This window comes from Gambusia affinis, linkage group LG15 (assembly GCF_019740435.1).
Source record: "Gambusia affinis linkage group LG15, SWU_Gaff_1.0, whole genome shotgun sequence".
Lineage (NCBI taxonomy): Eukaryota > Metazoa > Chordata > Actinopteri > Cyprinodontiformes > Poeciliidae > Gambusia > Gambusia affinis.
The window spans coordinates 440,804-457,945 of NC_057882.1; the positions used below are offsets into that span (position 1 = coordinate 440,804).

A 17,142-nucleotide genomic window follows, 5' to 3' on the forward strand; every position below is an offset into this window, starting at 1 on the left:
CAGCCGTCCCTCTAAATGTTCATCTGGAATAAAGAGAAGACTGATCAGAGATGCAGCCAAGAGGCCCATGATCACTCTGGATGAACTGCAGAGATCTACAGCTGAGGTGGGAGAGTCTGTCCATGGGACAACAATCGGTGGTACACTGCACAAATCTGACCTTTATGGAAGAGTGGCAAGAAGAAAGACATTTCTCAAAGATATCCATAAAAGGTTTGCCACAAACGTTAAACAACTTTAAAGGTGGACATACCAAACATGGAAGAAGTTGCTCTGTTCAGACGAAACCAAAGTCCAACTTTTTGGCCACAATGCAAAACGATACGTTTGGCGTAAAATCAACAGCTCATCACCCTGATCACACCATCCCCACTGTCAAACATGGTGGGGGCAGCATCATGGTTTGGGCCTGCTTTTCTTCAGCAGGGACAGGGAAGACTTGATAAATTTGATGGGAAGATAGATGGACCCGAATACAGGACCATTCTGGAAGAAAACTTGTTTGAGGCTGCAAAAGACCTGAGACTGGGACGGAGATTTATCTTCCAACAAGACAAAGATCCCAAACATAAAGAAAAATCTATAATGGAATGGTTAATAAATAAACATATCCAGGTGTTAGAATGGCCAAGTCAAAGTTCAGACCTGAATCCAATCGAGAATCTGTTGAAAGAGCTGAAAACTGCTGTTCATAAACTCTCCATCCAACCTCACTGAGCTCCAGCTGTTTTGAAAGGAAGAATGGGCAAAAATGTCAGTCTCTCAATGTGCAAAACTGATAGAGACAAACCCCAAGCAACTTACAGCTGTAATCTACAAAGTATTAATGTGAGGAGGCTGAATAATATTGTACACCCCACTTTGCAGTGTTTTATTTGTTAAAGTTTAAAACATCCAATAAATTTCATTCCACCTCACGATTGTGTCCCACTTGTTGATGATTCTTCCCAAAATAATACAAATTTTACGTCTTTATGATTGAAGCCTGAAAAGCGGCAAAAAGTTGAAGAGTTCAAGGGGGCTGAATACTTTGACAAGGCACTGTACATATATAGTTAGATACTTTGCAAAGATGTGGGTTCTAATCCATCGTTCTAGCCTTTGTCAGGTCAGCATGCACCTCAGCAGACATTAGTTACTGACCGATCTGTGTAATGTTGCATTTGTGTGTATTTTTGTGTCTTATCGCTTTGTCTGGGGTTGAGTTTAGATCAGTAAATCAGTTCAAATGTTTTGAATGCATGTTTTAAGCTCAGGGTTTTACTTTCATCTAGATTTTTTCAAATAAAAGCTTCAAGACATTAAGCATTACTAAAAATCTGGGTTAGTACTAGAATAACAAACCAATCTTTTTGTACTTTCATACTATTACTGTATGTTGGACAGTGCAACAGAGGGAGCTACATTCTGAGATGGCCAAGTCAAAGTCCAGACCTGAATCCAATATATATATATATATATATATATATACACACACACACACCCATACACACGCACGCATACATAGATAGAAATGGCCTATATGTCATGTCCCAATAAGGATCAGGATCGGTTAAAATGGCAAGTATAGAAACAGTGGATTAAAATACAACCTGTCCCGGATCCAAGCCTTACACCACCTATGAAGTGGTTTTGCAGCTGATTATGATCCCATACTGTTATCTCTGCACAGGCCTCTCCAAGGTCCTCCAATCGGAAACCGTCATACATCATGGTATGGTTGAACAAAGGATTGGCTGTTCTTTTCACCACCCGTGTCTTCTGTTGGTTTTTCCGACTTGTGTCCGGAAGTACAGTGCTGTAGTAGCACAGTAGCAGTATGAGTCATTTTTAAATGTGAATAACAGAAAATCACTGACATGGAATCAAAAATAACTTTTAAAAAACTTTAGATTACATCAAGTATAGCAAGATCTACAAAAGACTTTCTAATTTTCACCATAATTTTTGTTAGATTTATTGTATGTCAACAGGAATGACTACTGTCTGCCATCATTGTCATGTAATGTTTTATTCAGATATTAAAAACCATACGTCCGTTATAGGTTGAAAAACAGCTTAGAAATTTATGTCGTACCACTTTAAGAAGGGGTTGATAATGAGTCTTCTGACTGGAGGAAGATCCTTGCAGTCTTTCACCCAAATTAGCAGCTCCCCAGCCTCTGCTCTTTTATTTCCCTTACCTATACATGGAACAAAAGCCAATTTTTTCACTTAGTTTTAAGTGAAAAAACATTCATGCAAGAAAATATCTGCTAGTTTATAACTGTTCACCCTTGATTGTCTGTGGCACAAATTTCAGGGCCACTCTCATCTTCCCAGCATTTTCTTTTAGGTTTGATGGAAGCTGTCCAAATCTTTCTGCTGGGACCTGAAGGATGCAGTTCAGGTCAGTTAGGTGTAATCACTGCTGCAACTCACCTATGAAGACAGTAGCAGTTACCTTGGCTTTTAATGCATACTCATTTATCTCCGTGTTGTCAAAATCCCATTCAGAAAAATCCAAGTCTACATCACCCAGGAAGCTGTTCCGCCCAAAAAGGTCATTGTGCCACACTGAGACGTTCAAGTTCTGTTCTTTCAACTCTTCGAGACTGATTTTAAACTATGAAAAACAGCAACAAAGTCAAGTGTGGAGGACAAAGTTGAGCAATTCATCTATTGTTACATAACAGCTGGTAATTAGGGTTTAAGGCTGTCAGGTATTTGTTTTGCCTATCACATCAGTCCAGCACATTTGGTAATTTGTAAAAACACAAGAGACCATTCAATTTTAAAAGCTGCATCTACCAAAGACTAAAACACAAGTATTAGTTTTTGTCAACCAAGTAATCCAGCTTCCTTACTAGATGAAGAAATAATCATCATGCTACCATACCACACGTACAGGCTCCAAACCTTTTCCATTCATGAATAATGAAGGCCTCTGTACTCACTGAACTTTTTCTATATCCTTCTGTAAGGTAAGGTAGATTTTTATTTCATGCTTGGTATTTCTGATTTGACAATCACCATTAACTGTGGGACCTTTTATAGACATGTGTCCTTTTCCAAATCAAGTCCATCAAGTCAACTGAATTTACCCCAGGTGGACTTCAGCTTAGTTCTGCAAACATCTCAAGGATGATAAGTGGAAACAGCTTTATTTTGCTTTTCAGGGCAAAGGCTAGAAATAGTAAAAATGTTTTGCGCAAAACTCAAACTTCTTTACACATTGTCGTAATGGAATATTTTTGTGTAAAATTTTGAAAAAATACATTAAATTATACAGTTTGGTATAAGACTGTTATATAACAGTATATAAATAGTTAATCCCCGTGAATACGTTCTAGATGCACTGTACAAGCCTGGGGCAAGAATTTAATAAAAGAGTGAAAACCATGTGCTGTCATCTGCCTTTGATGAGAGTACGGTACATATCAAATGGTGTTTTGAGCATTTGAAAGGTAAAAATAAAACGTGGAAGTGTCTCACCTTGAGAACTTCATTGTATGTTGGATGAAATGTCTTCTTTTTAACAGTGGTTTTTCTCTTGCCCAATCGTGTATTATCAGGAACAAGGTAGCACTTCACGTACCTGCAAATATTTGGACAGAAATAAAGGGTTAGTATTATCTAAAAGATATGGATGGAACAGGCTCTTTGACTTTTGTCACATATTTTATTCTGTCACATTAAAATGGAACTTCACTGAGAAAACTTACAAGTCATAAGTCTTTTTGGTTTCAGTAACAGCCAATCCACTGCACTTTACCACAAAGACCTGAAATTCTTCAATCTTTTGGATGTAGTTCACAGCAAACTGAATGCTTCCTTGAACTTCCATGTGTAAAGGGTAAATGGTGCTTATGGTGCTGCTCATCTTGATCATTCATGAAATGTCATAAAAAAGAATTTACATTTATTTATTGTTCTGCATTCAATTGCAAAAGGCAAATATTGTCACCTCCCTACAATCATGGTCTACATCATTTTTTGCCAAAAGTGACTTTAAAAGAAAAATAAAAAATACATTAATCTTTCTTTCTGAAAGAAGTTTTAGGCAAAAAAAAATCACTTTTGGCAAAAAAACAAAAAACAAAAGAGAGGCCATTATTTCAGGAAGATGACTCTATGTCAAATGTACACAAGACATTTTCAGACATTGTTAAAAGTGGACAGGACAAGGCTAGGTAAAGCTTACAAAATATGCATGGTAGACACAAAAAAACCCCCCCCAAAAAAACACTTACATGACTTTCATTTGATGAAAGTCTACTAGAAACCAGTTATTAACTGAATGAAACTGAATCCTATTTCCTACCATGATATTCAGTTCCTCCTACTGGCTGTGCAGTGAGTCTATAACTACTCTGACTCAGGTGACAGTGCTAATAGTTTTGGTGTTCTGACAACTATGAAAGCTTGCAGCTTTGAATAATTTTAATTTCTCATAATACATTATAGAGACAGTTTCAAACAGTTTAACTGGCTTCTTAGAAATACAAAATTCTGATGAATTCACTTGATTAATGTTTCTTTTCATGCGTTTGTTCCTGTCAATAATTAACAATTACATTCAACATTTTGAAAATCCCATTCCATCCTCAACATCCATAATGTGTTGACAACTCAGTAAGTCATGTATAGACATACAGATGACATGGAGGCCATTGCTGAGGACAGACTGGAATTGGAACTGCTGCCAATCATCCTGTTAGCCATGGTGCTTCTTGGTGGGTTGTCATAATCTGTCTGATGATGTCAACAAGTAGAAAGAAACAAATGGAAAAGAATAAATACAATACAAGGGTAGAGACAAAATGTCAGGACACTTAGTATGAAGATATGCGACATTTAGACCAAACGTCTCTCTAATATAGATGTAAAACAAAGAACAGTTTGATACCTCTGTGCAGAGATCATCAAACTGGAGTCATTTCTAAGTTATTTACCTTTTGGTGCTGAAGACTGAGCACAGAAAAACTGCTTTTCATGGTAGTGGAGTCGGAAAAAACCTGAACTAACGAGGGAGGGAAGTGAACAGAAGACATGGGTTACTTTTAATCTCAGCGAACAATAACATCTCATCAGTACATAAAGTATTCTACATGTTAAAATGACACTTTAGACCAGGTCATGGAAACACCTTTTATCATAATCCGCAAGTAGTTAAATTTCAAACTTGAAATTATTTTGGGTTCTTTCTACTCTTTAGTAGAAACTAAGCACAAAAAACTAAGACAATAACATTTTTATTTTTTGTTGAATTGTCTGTGGAATAAAATAATTATTCACAGTATGTTTACTTTTATTAGAAGTTTATTTAGTGTTAATCTTACATGTTTAATCAGTTTATTATATTTTACTCAGACTTACAGAGTCATTGTTTCTCTTCTAGCCTTCACAAGTTTGCTCCAGTGTGATAAGTAAATAACTATCAAACCTCCAGAGTGACAGACCAGACCCAACGGCTGAGTGATTATTATTAGGCACAGAATATTCTGCCTGAAACTGGTTTTTAACTAAAGGTTGCATTTTTCTCACTATGTGTATTAATCTGATAAGCTTTTTTAGAATATCAGCGATGACACCCTGTCTGTGTGCGAAGGGCATTAAACAGTAAATATAGAGAAGTGATTCCTTTGTCTAGTCAGATCTCAGATCTCTCTGGGTTCTCCATCTGGCCAGATGTAATAAAGCTGTTTTGTTCTCTCCTTTTAACAAGGTTTGGACTTTGTTAATTTCTCGCACTCAACATGTCCAACAACAAAGAACAACGGTACAACAATAATCAATAATACATATTTTTTTCATGTTACTTGTTTCTGAGGTGAAATTTTCCAAACTCTTAGATGAAGATATGATTCTTGAGGATAATCGTGCCTGTGCTGATGTGATAGGGTTTTCAGCACAGCCTAAAAAACAAGAAAAATAACATTATCAAACATTTCAGCAGAATCTGCTCACTCAAACTCACTGAACACTTTCCTTCCACTCAACTGCCCATAAGTACAGTTGGTCATAGCATTCTGAAATATCAGACCACAAAATTTGACCATTTGATTTTGCTTTTAGAAACATGTATTAGTAAATACAAGAAATTAGTGGCTGTTGGATCAGAACTACAAAGCCTTTTGACCAGCGACCAGTTCAGGACGTACCCCGCCTCTCACCCATTGACCACTGGAGCCAAGCACCAGCACCCTTTGGGACCCCACTAAGGATAAGCGTGTAAGTATTTTGTGTCAATGGCACTTTAAACTGTACGTATTTCTCTTTTAGTGTCAAAAAGTTATGAGTTTTTTAAAAATGATTTGAATTTCATTTTCTATAAAGTTTGTTTGAATTCTAATCAAAAAGGAAGATTTTCACATTCTTGGTTGATTCAGCTGACCATGACATGTTTATCAATCTATTTGGTTTAAAAATAATTGTAATGTCTTCATCAGAGTTAGTTATACCCTCCTAGTTTTTTGTATCTTATTCCCTTGGACATTTATTGTTACACCCCCACCCAAGGGAGGAAATCCCATTTCACTATTGGAGTGACTATAAAAAGGGACATATTTCTTAAGAGCAATTTTGGGGGCTGGGGGCGTCGGCAAAGTTACAGTGAAATGTCACAAAAAATGTAATTTAAAAAGTATTTAATGTGCTGTAGAACCAAAAATGACTAGTAAGTGGTAACGCACACCAAACTTGTTCTCAGTAAACAAACTTTTGAGATCTATAAAAATCTAACTAAAATTTAAATGTTTAGATGCGAGTTTGGTTCATTGTCACTGATCTCATCTCTGCTACACCTTTACAAAGGTTTTTCTAGAAAAATGTTCAGATTTTATTTTGTGATTGTAAAGGCTCTATGTTGAAGGTAGTAGATATAGAGACAGCTTTCTTTCTTTTTTTTTTACTGCCAACTGCTCTGCTCTTTTGCTCCCAAACACCGAGCCGTCGGCTGTTCTCAACATTCAGCCCCTCCCTCCAGTTTCAAACTCTTCTCATTAATGTAGGACAGGGGCGGGCACTCCAGGCGTTGAGGGCCGGCGTCCTGCAACTTTTAGATGTATCTCTACTTCAACAGTCAAATAATGAGGTCATTAGCAGAACTCTGGAGAACCTGACTGCACTTAGGAGGAGATTCGGCTGTTGGATTCAGGTTTGAATCCAACACCTGACATAAGAGTTGGAGAGCTAAATATAATTGAGATATTTGCTACCTTTGACAAAAATAAAGCTTAAGTTTATCAAAGCAGTGTAGTCAGTTTTGCTAGTTTAGATTTCCAAGAGGGCTGCCCAGTGGAGTATTTAGTAGCACTGTTGCCTTGCAGGTAGAAGGTCCTGGGCTTTAATCCTGGCCCTATCTGCATGGAGCTTCCATGTTTTTGCAGGTTTTTTGTTTTTTTTTTTTTGCTTGTCCTGCAGAGCCACAGCTAGCTCTTCACTTCAGATGGCTTTGATTTAGCCTGTGCCGTTCCGCAGCGATATTGTTGCTCCTCCTACATTATCCTTATTTTTATCTTAGATGAATGGTGGATTTATTTTGTTCTTAGTTTCTTTTGCCTTTTCATATTGATGTTGTTAAAATAGAAAAGTTTGTTTTATGATTTATTTGGGGGGAACCGACTTACACTTTTCCAAGATCAGGGAGGTCCGAACCCCTCCAAGTCCCCTGAGATTTCCACCTATTCCCCTACATTTACCCCATGACCGCCTTGGGGACAAAACACCCTTGCATTTTTCTCTGTCACATTTCAACTCAGTCATATTGATTGAAATGCCGTCTGTGGTTGTAGAACTTGACTGTATGGTAGACTGAAAATCAGTATCATCACCTTCCTGAAATAATGACCCAAGTAATTTTTCTTTTTGGCAAAAAAAGAAAACGTAATTTTTATGTACTGCCACATCTTAGGATTTAAGGAGGATGTAGTTTCTTTAAATGAAGTGTTGTGTGTTATACATTTGAATGATTTGGCCTCAGTGAAAAATGAGACCAAATCCATATTTTCTTTGTCTATATTAAAACTTTTATATGAAGCAAATTTGTAGCACATTTCTTTGTAGCCTCTCAGAGTAAAAATCCCCTGCTCCTCCTACTGAGAAGTTTGTACTTGGTTGTTTTCTTCTTCATGAAAAACGTTGCTGGTAATTATGTTTTGATGAAAGATCTTGTGATGCTACTTTTGAACATACAGCAGTGGCTTACTTTGTGAGGACGTCTCAAAAGAGTAAACGTTGTGCCTGGGTGTCCAGTCTCTGGCTTCAGAGCTGCAGTGAAAATCCTCTCCAGACTTTATGTGCTTTTGAACAGGTTTATCTGGGTCATATGCAGTCAAAACAAACGTGGGCAGGACTGTAACTCGTGGCTGTGGAGAGGATTGCTCTGATACAACTGCAAAGAAAAAAAGGAGAAAAAGAAAGGATTACGTTTAAGATTTGATTTCTAAATAATAGTTAATATTGCATCCTGTTAGGTCTGAATGTGCAATTGACAAATAGACTTGGATCATTGGATTGTTATCATGATTCTGGGTTCTTGGGTTGGGTTTTGTTTATTTCTGTGTTTCTGTTCCTTTTTAGTTCAGCCCTTTTTGGTCATCCGAGTTTATGTTACTTTATTATTTTGGTTAGATTTCATTCCTGTTTTCCTTTAGTTCAGCTTCTTGTGGTGTTTTCCAGTTATGTTTAATTTTTTTATTTTTTGTTACTCTAGTTTCATTAACTCTCATTTCATTAGATCCATATTGCAGTGGTGTGTTCACATCATGAACCTCCCTCTGCAAGTCCATGATGGGAATTTTGTTGAAAATGTAGATAATTTTGGTGGCCTTTGTAAAGTTACACAACAAAAAATTAACAGCAAAAATTTAAAGTATTTAGTTTAGGGCAGCGCTTCTCAATTCCAGTCCTCAGCCCCCCTGCTCTGCATGTTTTAGATGTGCCTCTATTCCGAGCAGCTGATTCAAATGATTGCATGACCATCAAGAGCTGCAGAAGCCTGTTAATCACCCACATATTCAATCCAGGTGTGTGGCAGAAGGAAAACACCTAAAACATGCAGGACAGGGGGGGCACGAGGACCGGAACTGAGAAACAGTGGTTTAGGGGGAAGATAACAGAAAGTCAGACTTCCCCTTGTTATTCATTAATTTACAGATGTCAGTCTTAAACTAAATTTTTGATTAGCAAGTTAAGCACTTAATTTGAAGCTAATTTAGTTTGCTTATTAAATATTTTCTTTTGGAGCTAAACATTTAGTTTGTAAACTAAATGTTTAGTGGCATTTAAGTATCTAGTTTAAAACCATTACATTTATAAATGAATGAGAAACATGGTGAAAATATGTCTGAAAAATGATCCCCTATTTTTTACCTTTTATAACTGGCTAAATACCTCAAATAGTAACTATTAATTTTTGACTGTATAACTTTACAAATGGCATCCCATACACTTCAAAGTATTTCTACAATATAATAAATCAACAGAAACATTTTTAACATTGCACAAAAATGCAGAATAACTGACTTGAAGACCAAATTAAAATTCTTAATAAAAATATCTATAAAGCACAGCAGTTGCAGAGAGAACGTAAAAACAGATCACACAGGATTATCTAAATATGAGTGTTTAAGGGCACACATGTTATGAATATGTGAAGATGACTAGTTTGAAACAAAAATTCTCACCACTAAAGACTGGGTGTTGATCAGCTTCATGCTCCAGAAGATTGGGCTTCGATGTGCCTTTGAGTTCTTCCTCCTGTAAATCTACTTGGCTTTGTTGGAACAAAAAGCTGCATGAGCTACCATCAGTATTACACTTAAGGTCATTTGGACATTCTGCTCCAGGGTGTTTAATGTCTGGTAGGTTTTTTTCTTCAAGATATTTCCCATCCTTCCTTTCCAAAACACTCTCAGGAATAGAGCTTAAATCCAACCTGCTGCTCTCTGACCATTTTTTGGTGGCTGGGTTAATTTGACTTTGTGGGCCTGGGTGATGCAATACGGACTCTGTGTTAGTGGCAGACAACATGTTCCCAGATTGCACCAGTTGATCATGAAACCCAGTACATCTTCCAGTTGACCCATCTCCATTAAAAAAACAGTCCTGTGTTTTCATGCTGACTTGATTATTTGGACTCTTTGGAACTGGACTGGATACACTCAGATTAATTCCTCTGTCAGCTCTATTTATCTTAGAGTTAATGACATTGAAAATGCAGCTTTCAGGTGGTAATGTGGTCTCTGCAAAAAGTAAAAACAAATAAGCACATATAAGTAAAAGTATGGTTGATGTACTTCTGTTATTAGACGTTTAAAAAATCCTTCTATCCTTCTAAACCCTAGACAAACACACTCTAGAGTAGTCCACCACTGACTTTCCCCTTCATGGTTGCATGTTTGTCTAATGCAAGTAACTTGACACGTGTTTGATTTCCTTAGACTTTACTTTGTCTTCTTCCCCTATGCTAAAATGAAACTCAGAGTAAGTATTCCAATTTTTGTAAAAGGTAACTGTATTGTTTAAATCCAGTAAAATTACTGGATTCATTCCCAATAAGTTTTAATTTTTTTTTTTTTTTTACAGTGATATACGTAATTACTTGCATATCATTACACATCATTAGTTGTTTACATACTGTTGCCTGTGGCAAGAAACTCCTAATTTGCCAGTCTGTTATTTTTGGTCATGTTCTCTGTACTCTAGCTTCCTCCCAAATATCAAAAATATGCATTTAATAACTTCTGAGTTTTTTGCACTTACACATTCTCTCCTATGAGAGTTTGATCATTTGTTTTTGATGCATCTGTGTAGTAATGTCCTTGTTCACCCAACACCAGCATCAAGTACTTGTACTCACACTCAACATTAAACCATTACTGTTTAGCTGGATTTTCCTCCTGGGCTGCACTGCAACTTAAAGGCTAACCCAAACTTCATACCAGGTGTTGGTGTAACACACTGAAAAATCGTTTTCTGATCCTCCAAAATAAATAAAGAAAAAAAATCAGAAGAATAGAGAAGTTAGAAGACAGGAAGAAGCAAAAATGGATGTAGTTTGGTGCAGAGAACACAATAGACTTTTTTGTCGTCATTTTAACTAATGGTGTCAAAAAAAATTATCTCAATCTATTTTTACCCATCATTTTTGTAAAATGATAATGGCATTTGATTGCATTTCATTTTCATTATGTTTAATCAATATTCAACAAGCTGAACAGATAATCCACATTGTGTCATCAAGCTGAATGCATTTAACTTTTTCTATGCAGTGACAAAGTTGTTGAAATCAACATAAGTGATGAACATCTTGAGCACATATTCTCTTTTTGCTTTCTCTGTATGTATTGTAGGCTTATTAAATGTGCCACAGGATCCCAACTCAATCATCAAGCAAATTATTTTGGCCTGACCCAATTCATAGTTCTCTACTACTGTGTCTAGAATCTGTTACTGGATTGAGGGCACCACTCTTTTCACTTTAGATCATACTTATGTGACAAAGTCCAGACAAAGTACTAGAGTCGGTCAGTGGCCTCTTCAGAGTTCAGGGCTTAGATCAAAACTATTTATGACAGAATGGGGACCTAGATGTGTTTTGTGACCATGAATGCAATATTAATTTGAGACTGTTAATAACACAATTGAACCAGTGTTTTTTATATGGTGGAGTGTTTATAAAACTAGTAATGTCAAATATTTCAAAAAGAGTTATGTGCACAAAGGTGAATTTAGTGTGGACTTTATTTAACCCATCCAGGATTGAAATATTACACTCAGGCTCAAACATTGTAAACCTCCATTTATAATTGATTAACACCCTTTAGCAACATAGAGAAACCAAGATAAGCATTAGAAAAACATTGTAAGTTTTATAAAATAACTCACTCTGGTTTTGGGACAAGGTCGGATCTGTTGCTTCATCCAATAACTGGATTTGGTTTTCCCAAAAAATCTGTTCACTATTAAATGGATTTCTTCTTACCTTCAAAAGAGAGAAAAAAAAGACAAACTTAACTTCAACAACACTAAGCAACATTATGTAATAATGATTTTTTTTCTACTCCTACACTGTGTACCTACTTTCATTCGTGTTGGTAATACAACTGTTGGAGCGTCACTGAAGGATTTATAGAAATGATCAATTTCATACCTGTTCAGAAGAACAGACAGGACCACAAGAAAAGTGTTAATCTTTTGTGATAGAACCATCCATCCATCCATCTTTTGTCTTTTTGTCTTCCTCAGGGTCTCCTCCCCAATGCGACGATCCTGGAACATCTCACCAGGAATTTTGTTAGATGTCATCCTAACAAAATGCCCAAGTCACCTCAATTGGTTCCTTTTGATGTCGAGGAGCAGACGCTCTCGGATAACCAAGCTTTCATCCCATATATCACTTGTATGCGCAATCTTGTTCTTTCTATCACTACACAGAGTTCCTGACCATAGATGAGGGTAGGAATGTAGATGACCGTGTTCTGTTAGATCAGCATACCTTGTCAGATTGACATATGCGTAGCACAAACTGACGGTTGTATCTATCCGACAAGTATATGGTGCGATTACCACATGCTTTTATTTAATCAGCAACATGACGTAAAGGTTAGATGGTCATGAACTTTGTTAAAAAAGTTTATTTGTTACTAATAACAAATAAACTGACAGATACAGCTGACAGTTTGTGATTCGGGTATGTCGTTCTGACAAGATATGCTGATCTGTCAGAATCACATGGGTAGAATATTTTCTACAGGTTAGGAGCAAGGTTCTGCCCCAAGTGAAGACGTTTAAGTAACTTGTCCACAAAATGAGGGAAAAATTGGAGTGGGAGATTCCATTGGATTGGAATTCCATGCCCTCCTGCCCCCCAAAGACTCTGCAAGGGATACTCACCCCTGGAGCCTTGCCACCAAGGAGCTCTTTCACCACCTCAGTGAACTCAGTACCAGAGATTGGAGAATTTGACCCTTGACTGAGCTTCCTCTTCGTTTTATGGAGTTCACAAGAACAAAGTCAATTCTATCTAGGACTTTTCATACTTCACAAGAATTCAAGCAAACTTCTTGTAAATCTTCCTTCTGGCACCATTTGTAGATCACAACTGTCATCACACAAATAAAATGTTCTATCCAGATTTGTCAAGGACAAGCTGCAAGAACTCAAGAACAATGCAAATTTGTTTCTGTGATTATATGTTTTGTGGTTCAATATACAGTTTGCTGCTGTGCAAGTTAATTTGTTTCGGTGGTTTAAGAGTATGTCTTTTCCTTTCTCTGTACTATAAGTTTTACTGTATTGCTATAGTATTGGCCAATACTTATTTAGTTGGTATGAGCTTAACAGAAAAGCTGTGCATACCTGAAAGGAGCTTAAGACCTTTCTTTTTCTGCAGTGAAAAATACCATCATGTGATAGTTCTAAGAAGATTATGAGGAACTGTTGGGGCCATTTATCCCTGTGCTATGTTAACTTACCCCTTAAGTCAAATCACAATCAAGAAAGCATGCTCATCATAGCATGCTGGTCCTCCATCCATGACTATAGGAGGCTGGTATAAGAACTACAATTAACTAATTTTCAGTGTTAGTAAGAAGTTACACTGCATGAATCCTTGACATAATGATAATAAAGAGGAGCCATTAACAGAGGTCAGTCTCTTCCATGGAGGGTTTTGCATTAGAGAGGATCTCCTTATGGAACAGCTCCCACCTACCTCTAACCCCTCACCTCTGCTCCTCATGTACACACACAGAGAGTGGTGTGAAAAACTGCTTGCCCACTTCCTTATTTCCTTCCTTTTGCATGTTTTTTCACATTTAAGCGTTTCAGGGGTAAGGTAAGATTAGGTAATTTATATATAGCACATTTCCAGCAGCAGACCATCAAATCAATTTAAATCCTTGCATAATTTTTGTAATTCAGCATGAAATGCAACAGCATCTCAATAGGATTCAGGGCAGGACATAGACTAATCATTTTTACAGATGCACCGATTTGTTATTATCTGTAACGGTCCAATTTTGAAAAAACTTCTAGTTCGAGTCTGTGTGATAATGTGCCCTTTTCATTTGGGCCCATCAATTTTTTTGTTCCTTTTTATGTTAAAATATTGTAAATCATATGAGATATGCATATGTATTCTATATTTTCAGACTTATGCTAATCATAATCAAAGTTTGAAATGAATTTAATTGTCGCAAAACATAAAATTGTACTTTATTTTGAAAAACCAACCCTATCTGTGCGATTCCCTGCACATCCCTGTTTTAAGGGACGTGAAGAGAAAACCTAAATATCATCATCGTAACGGGCGTTATTGGGTATTTATGTGACTTTATTTTGGTTTAGGACAATAAGTTTCAAGTTTTAAGTAAGCACATGCCTGATTAACATCTCCAACACATCACTCAACCTGCAATGGTAGAAAAAAAAAACATACTTCAGAGATAGCATCCACTATATGGATGGTGAAAAGAAAACAATGGCAAGATTTCAAACAAGTATGCTCAAGACCTAGTCATATAGGAATTCCTCCTTTCTGATGGGAGGAATTTATATCTAGAGGAATAACTGTTGGTGTGTCTTAAAACCATACATTTGATGCAAGTTGTTGCTCACCCATCAGTGTTGAGCTGCAGCTTGGGTTCTTCACTGCAGAGTGCAGGCAGGTCAAAGGCTTCCTTTATTTCACTGGTTACAAAACTGGACTTTTCAGACAGTGTGTGAGAGATCTCTTCTAAAATGCACAGCTTGAGTTAAAAACGTTTGTCAATCATTATAACACAAACAGTGTAATATTTAGGTATTAATTAAAGCAAATGCATTACAATGTACACCTTTGCCATTTGTTCAATCTATGGTGTAAGTTCACCTCGATGTTCAATTCGAGTTCGTTGCAATTCATTCAGTGTATGTATTTAGCACCATATATCATCTAAACATTTTCTAAAGATACAGTTAAATATATCCAGTCAGTCTTGCAGAAATGATTGGGTGTGGACATTAAGGAGGTGAAATGTGATGGAAAGGGTGTTGGTGTACTTATGACCTAAAGTAAAATGACAATTGATTTGAAAGGGCAGCTTCACATTGTACTGTGTCAAACAAACTAGGACCTTTGAGAAACTCATCATTGCAAGTAAGATCCAATCGAGTTAGAATCCGCCTGCATGAATGAATTGAATTAAGTATATGCAGTCTGTATATTAATTGGATTTTCTTTCATGAAAGTGGCTCGAGTCAACTTTTTTTTGTGAATTGGTGCAACATAGATAAACTGAATTCAAATAAATGCTGCAGTGTTGCCAAAATAAAAGCATTTAAAAACTTACCTACAGTTAGTGTTCTGTCAAATGTGTGCCTCATGGAGGCGCTGAGGACCTCAGAGGCATGGACACACTCTTGATGACGAAGCTGCTTGGTCTCATAGAACCATTCTCCAGTAAGGTATCTTAGCTGAATTTTATCTGCAACAGTCCTCTGTAGGTTCCTAAGTACAGACAAGGTGAAATAAGATGGTGTCCAACATTTTCCCATCACCCACATCAATACCTTACATGTATCCTAAAAAAATAATTTAAAAAAATTGTTAAGTTTAAAGAGAATCCAAAGAAAACCTAAAACAATCCAACCCGTGTGGGCAGAGGGGAGCCAGATGGAGGGCCAAAGTCCAGAGTAAACACTATCATGACGGGTCGGTCAAATTGTTTATTCTGAAAATTGTTTACCTAATTTACAGATTACTGTAAAATCTGAATAATCTAAATACTTGATTACTCTGATTTTCTCAAACAAACATAGGCATCAAGTTCTTTTTAAAGTCTTGAATCCTCCAAATGCACCTACTTTTACAGCTTCTGTTGATCTTTTGAACAAATCCTTAAAAATTTTCACTGACAAAATTTCAGACCTTAGGGGCTTTAGTATTCTGCCTGTGTTGGATCCCAAGGAAACACCTCTAGGTGCTGAGTTTGAGTTTGAACAGGTTGAGCCAGTTTCTTTGTCCCATTTGTCCACTGTAGTTAAACATCTGTAGCCGACACATTATCAATTGGACTGTCTCCCTGGCTTATTAAAAGATATTTTTCCTGTCATTAGGCCATCCACACCTTGATGGCCTAATGGACATCCTCTCTTTCGATTGGATGTCCTGGCTACTTTCAAATGTCCTGTGGTTGTTTGAAAGAAGCCACAGTTTATTAAAAAAACAAACTTAAACCACAGTATTCTTGCTAATTTTAGACCTATTTCTAAACTACCGTTTAGAAACAGTTTTAGAGAAGATAGTTTTTACTCAGCTCCAGTCTTTTCTGATATATCAGAGAAATTCCAATCCGGTTTTAAATGTGGACGTAGTACAGAAACCACTTTGCTTAGAGCAGGGGTCACCAATGCGGTGTGGTGGGCACCCGGTCGTCCGAGGGGACCTTATCAGTTGTCCGCGGAGCAACTTCTAAAATTAGCCATTGCCATTATGGAGCACTGCCAAAGAAATAATTCAATTAAATGTTTTTACGTTGAAATAATATTAGTTTATTTCTAGAATATCTATCTATCTATATATATATATATATATATATATATATATATATATATATATATATATATATATATATATATATATATATATTAAGAGAATTATAAAAACGTTTAAAATAAATTGTTTTATGTATAAAACTTTTCTAGGGTTAAGTTCAGAATTATGCGCAGACACAGATATTATCAGAGGGCAGCAGCGCCTGCAGCTGGACCAACTCTGCGTACCTTGAGATTTTTCTTTAAAAAAGAAAAGAATAACTTCTGGAATTTTTTATTATCTAACCCTCTTTACTATTAGCAAAATTGTGGAGAAAAAAATATTCTTTTGAGTCAAAACATCTTGTACGTAGCAAGTCTATGGGGGTCAAAGGGCACGCCAAAGCCTAAATGTTATTGGTCAGTCTACTTTTGTTTATTTGGCGGCTTGGTGCATTTTCTGTAAGCTAAAAATGAATGAGCAGAGTTTGAACCTCCCGTTGATCTAACAGCGATCATTTGAGCTTTTTACCGTGTGCCAGAACCGCGCACACGGTAAAACACACACCTGTCGGCTGACATCTGCTGCTACTGAGTGTCTCAGACTGTGGGTAAAACAATTAATCTAGTCGACTTTAATCT

At 36.7% G+C, this 17,142-nt stretch overlaps 1 protein-coding gene across 1 annotated transcript in view; it reads right to left on the reverse strand.

Moving 5' to 3' along the window:
• The window catches only part of sytl2a (synaptotagmin-like 2a), a 29,344-nt gene extending 13,813 nt beyond the window's left edge, over positions 1-15,531 (reverse strand). Inside the window, exons 1-15 of the mRNA XM_044141480.1 lie at positions 15,318-15,531; positions 14,605-14,722; positions 12,067-12,136; positions 11,872-11,968; positions 9,669-10,226; positions 8,189-8,374; positions 5,802-5,897; positions 4,935-5,002; positions 4,636-4,734; positions 3,705-3,862; positions 3,475-3,577; positions 2,444-2,605; positions 2,275-2,371; positions 2,078-2,183; positions 1,593-1,798 (exon numbers count right to left, since the gene is read on the reverse strand). Of these exons, the coding sequence (XP_043997415.1) occupies positions 1,593-1,798; positions 2,078-2,183; positions 2,275-2,371; positions 2,444-2,605; positions 3,475-3,577; positions 3,705-3,862; positions 4,636-4,734; positions 4,935-5,002; positions 5,802-5,897; positions 8,189-8,374; positions 9,669-10,226; positions 11,872-11,968; positions 12,067-12,136; positions 14,605-14,722; positions 15,318-15,531 (2,338 nt within the window). The remainder of the gene's footprint in view (positions 1-1,592; positions 1,799-2,077; positions 2,184-2,274; positions 2,372-2,443; positions 2,606-3,474; positions 3,578-3,704; positions 3,863-4,635; positions 4,735-4,934; positions 5,003-5,801; positions 5,898-8,188; positions 8,375-9,668; positions 10,227-11,871; positions 11,969-12,066; positions 12,137-14,604; positions 14,723-15,317) is intronic.
• Between the last annotated feature and the right edge of the window lie 1,611 nt (positions 15,532-17,142).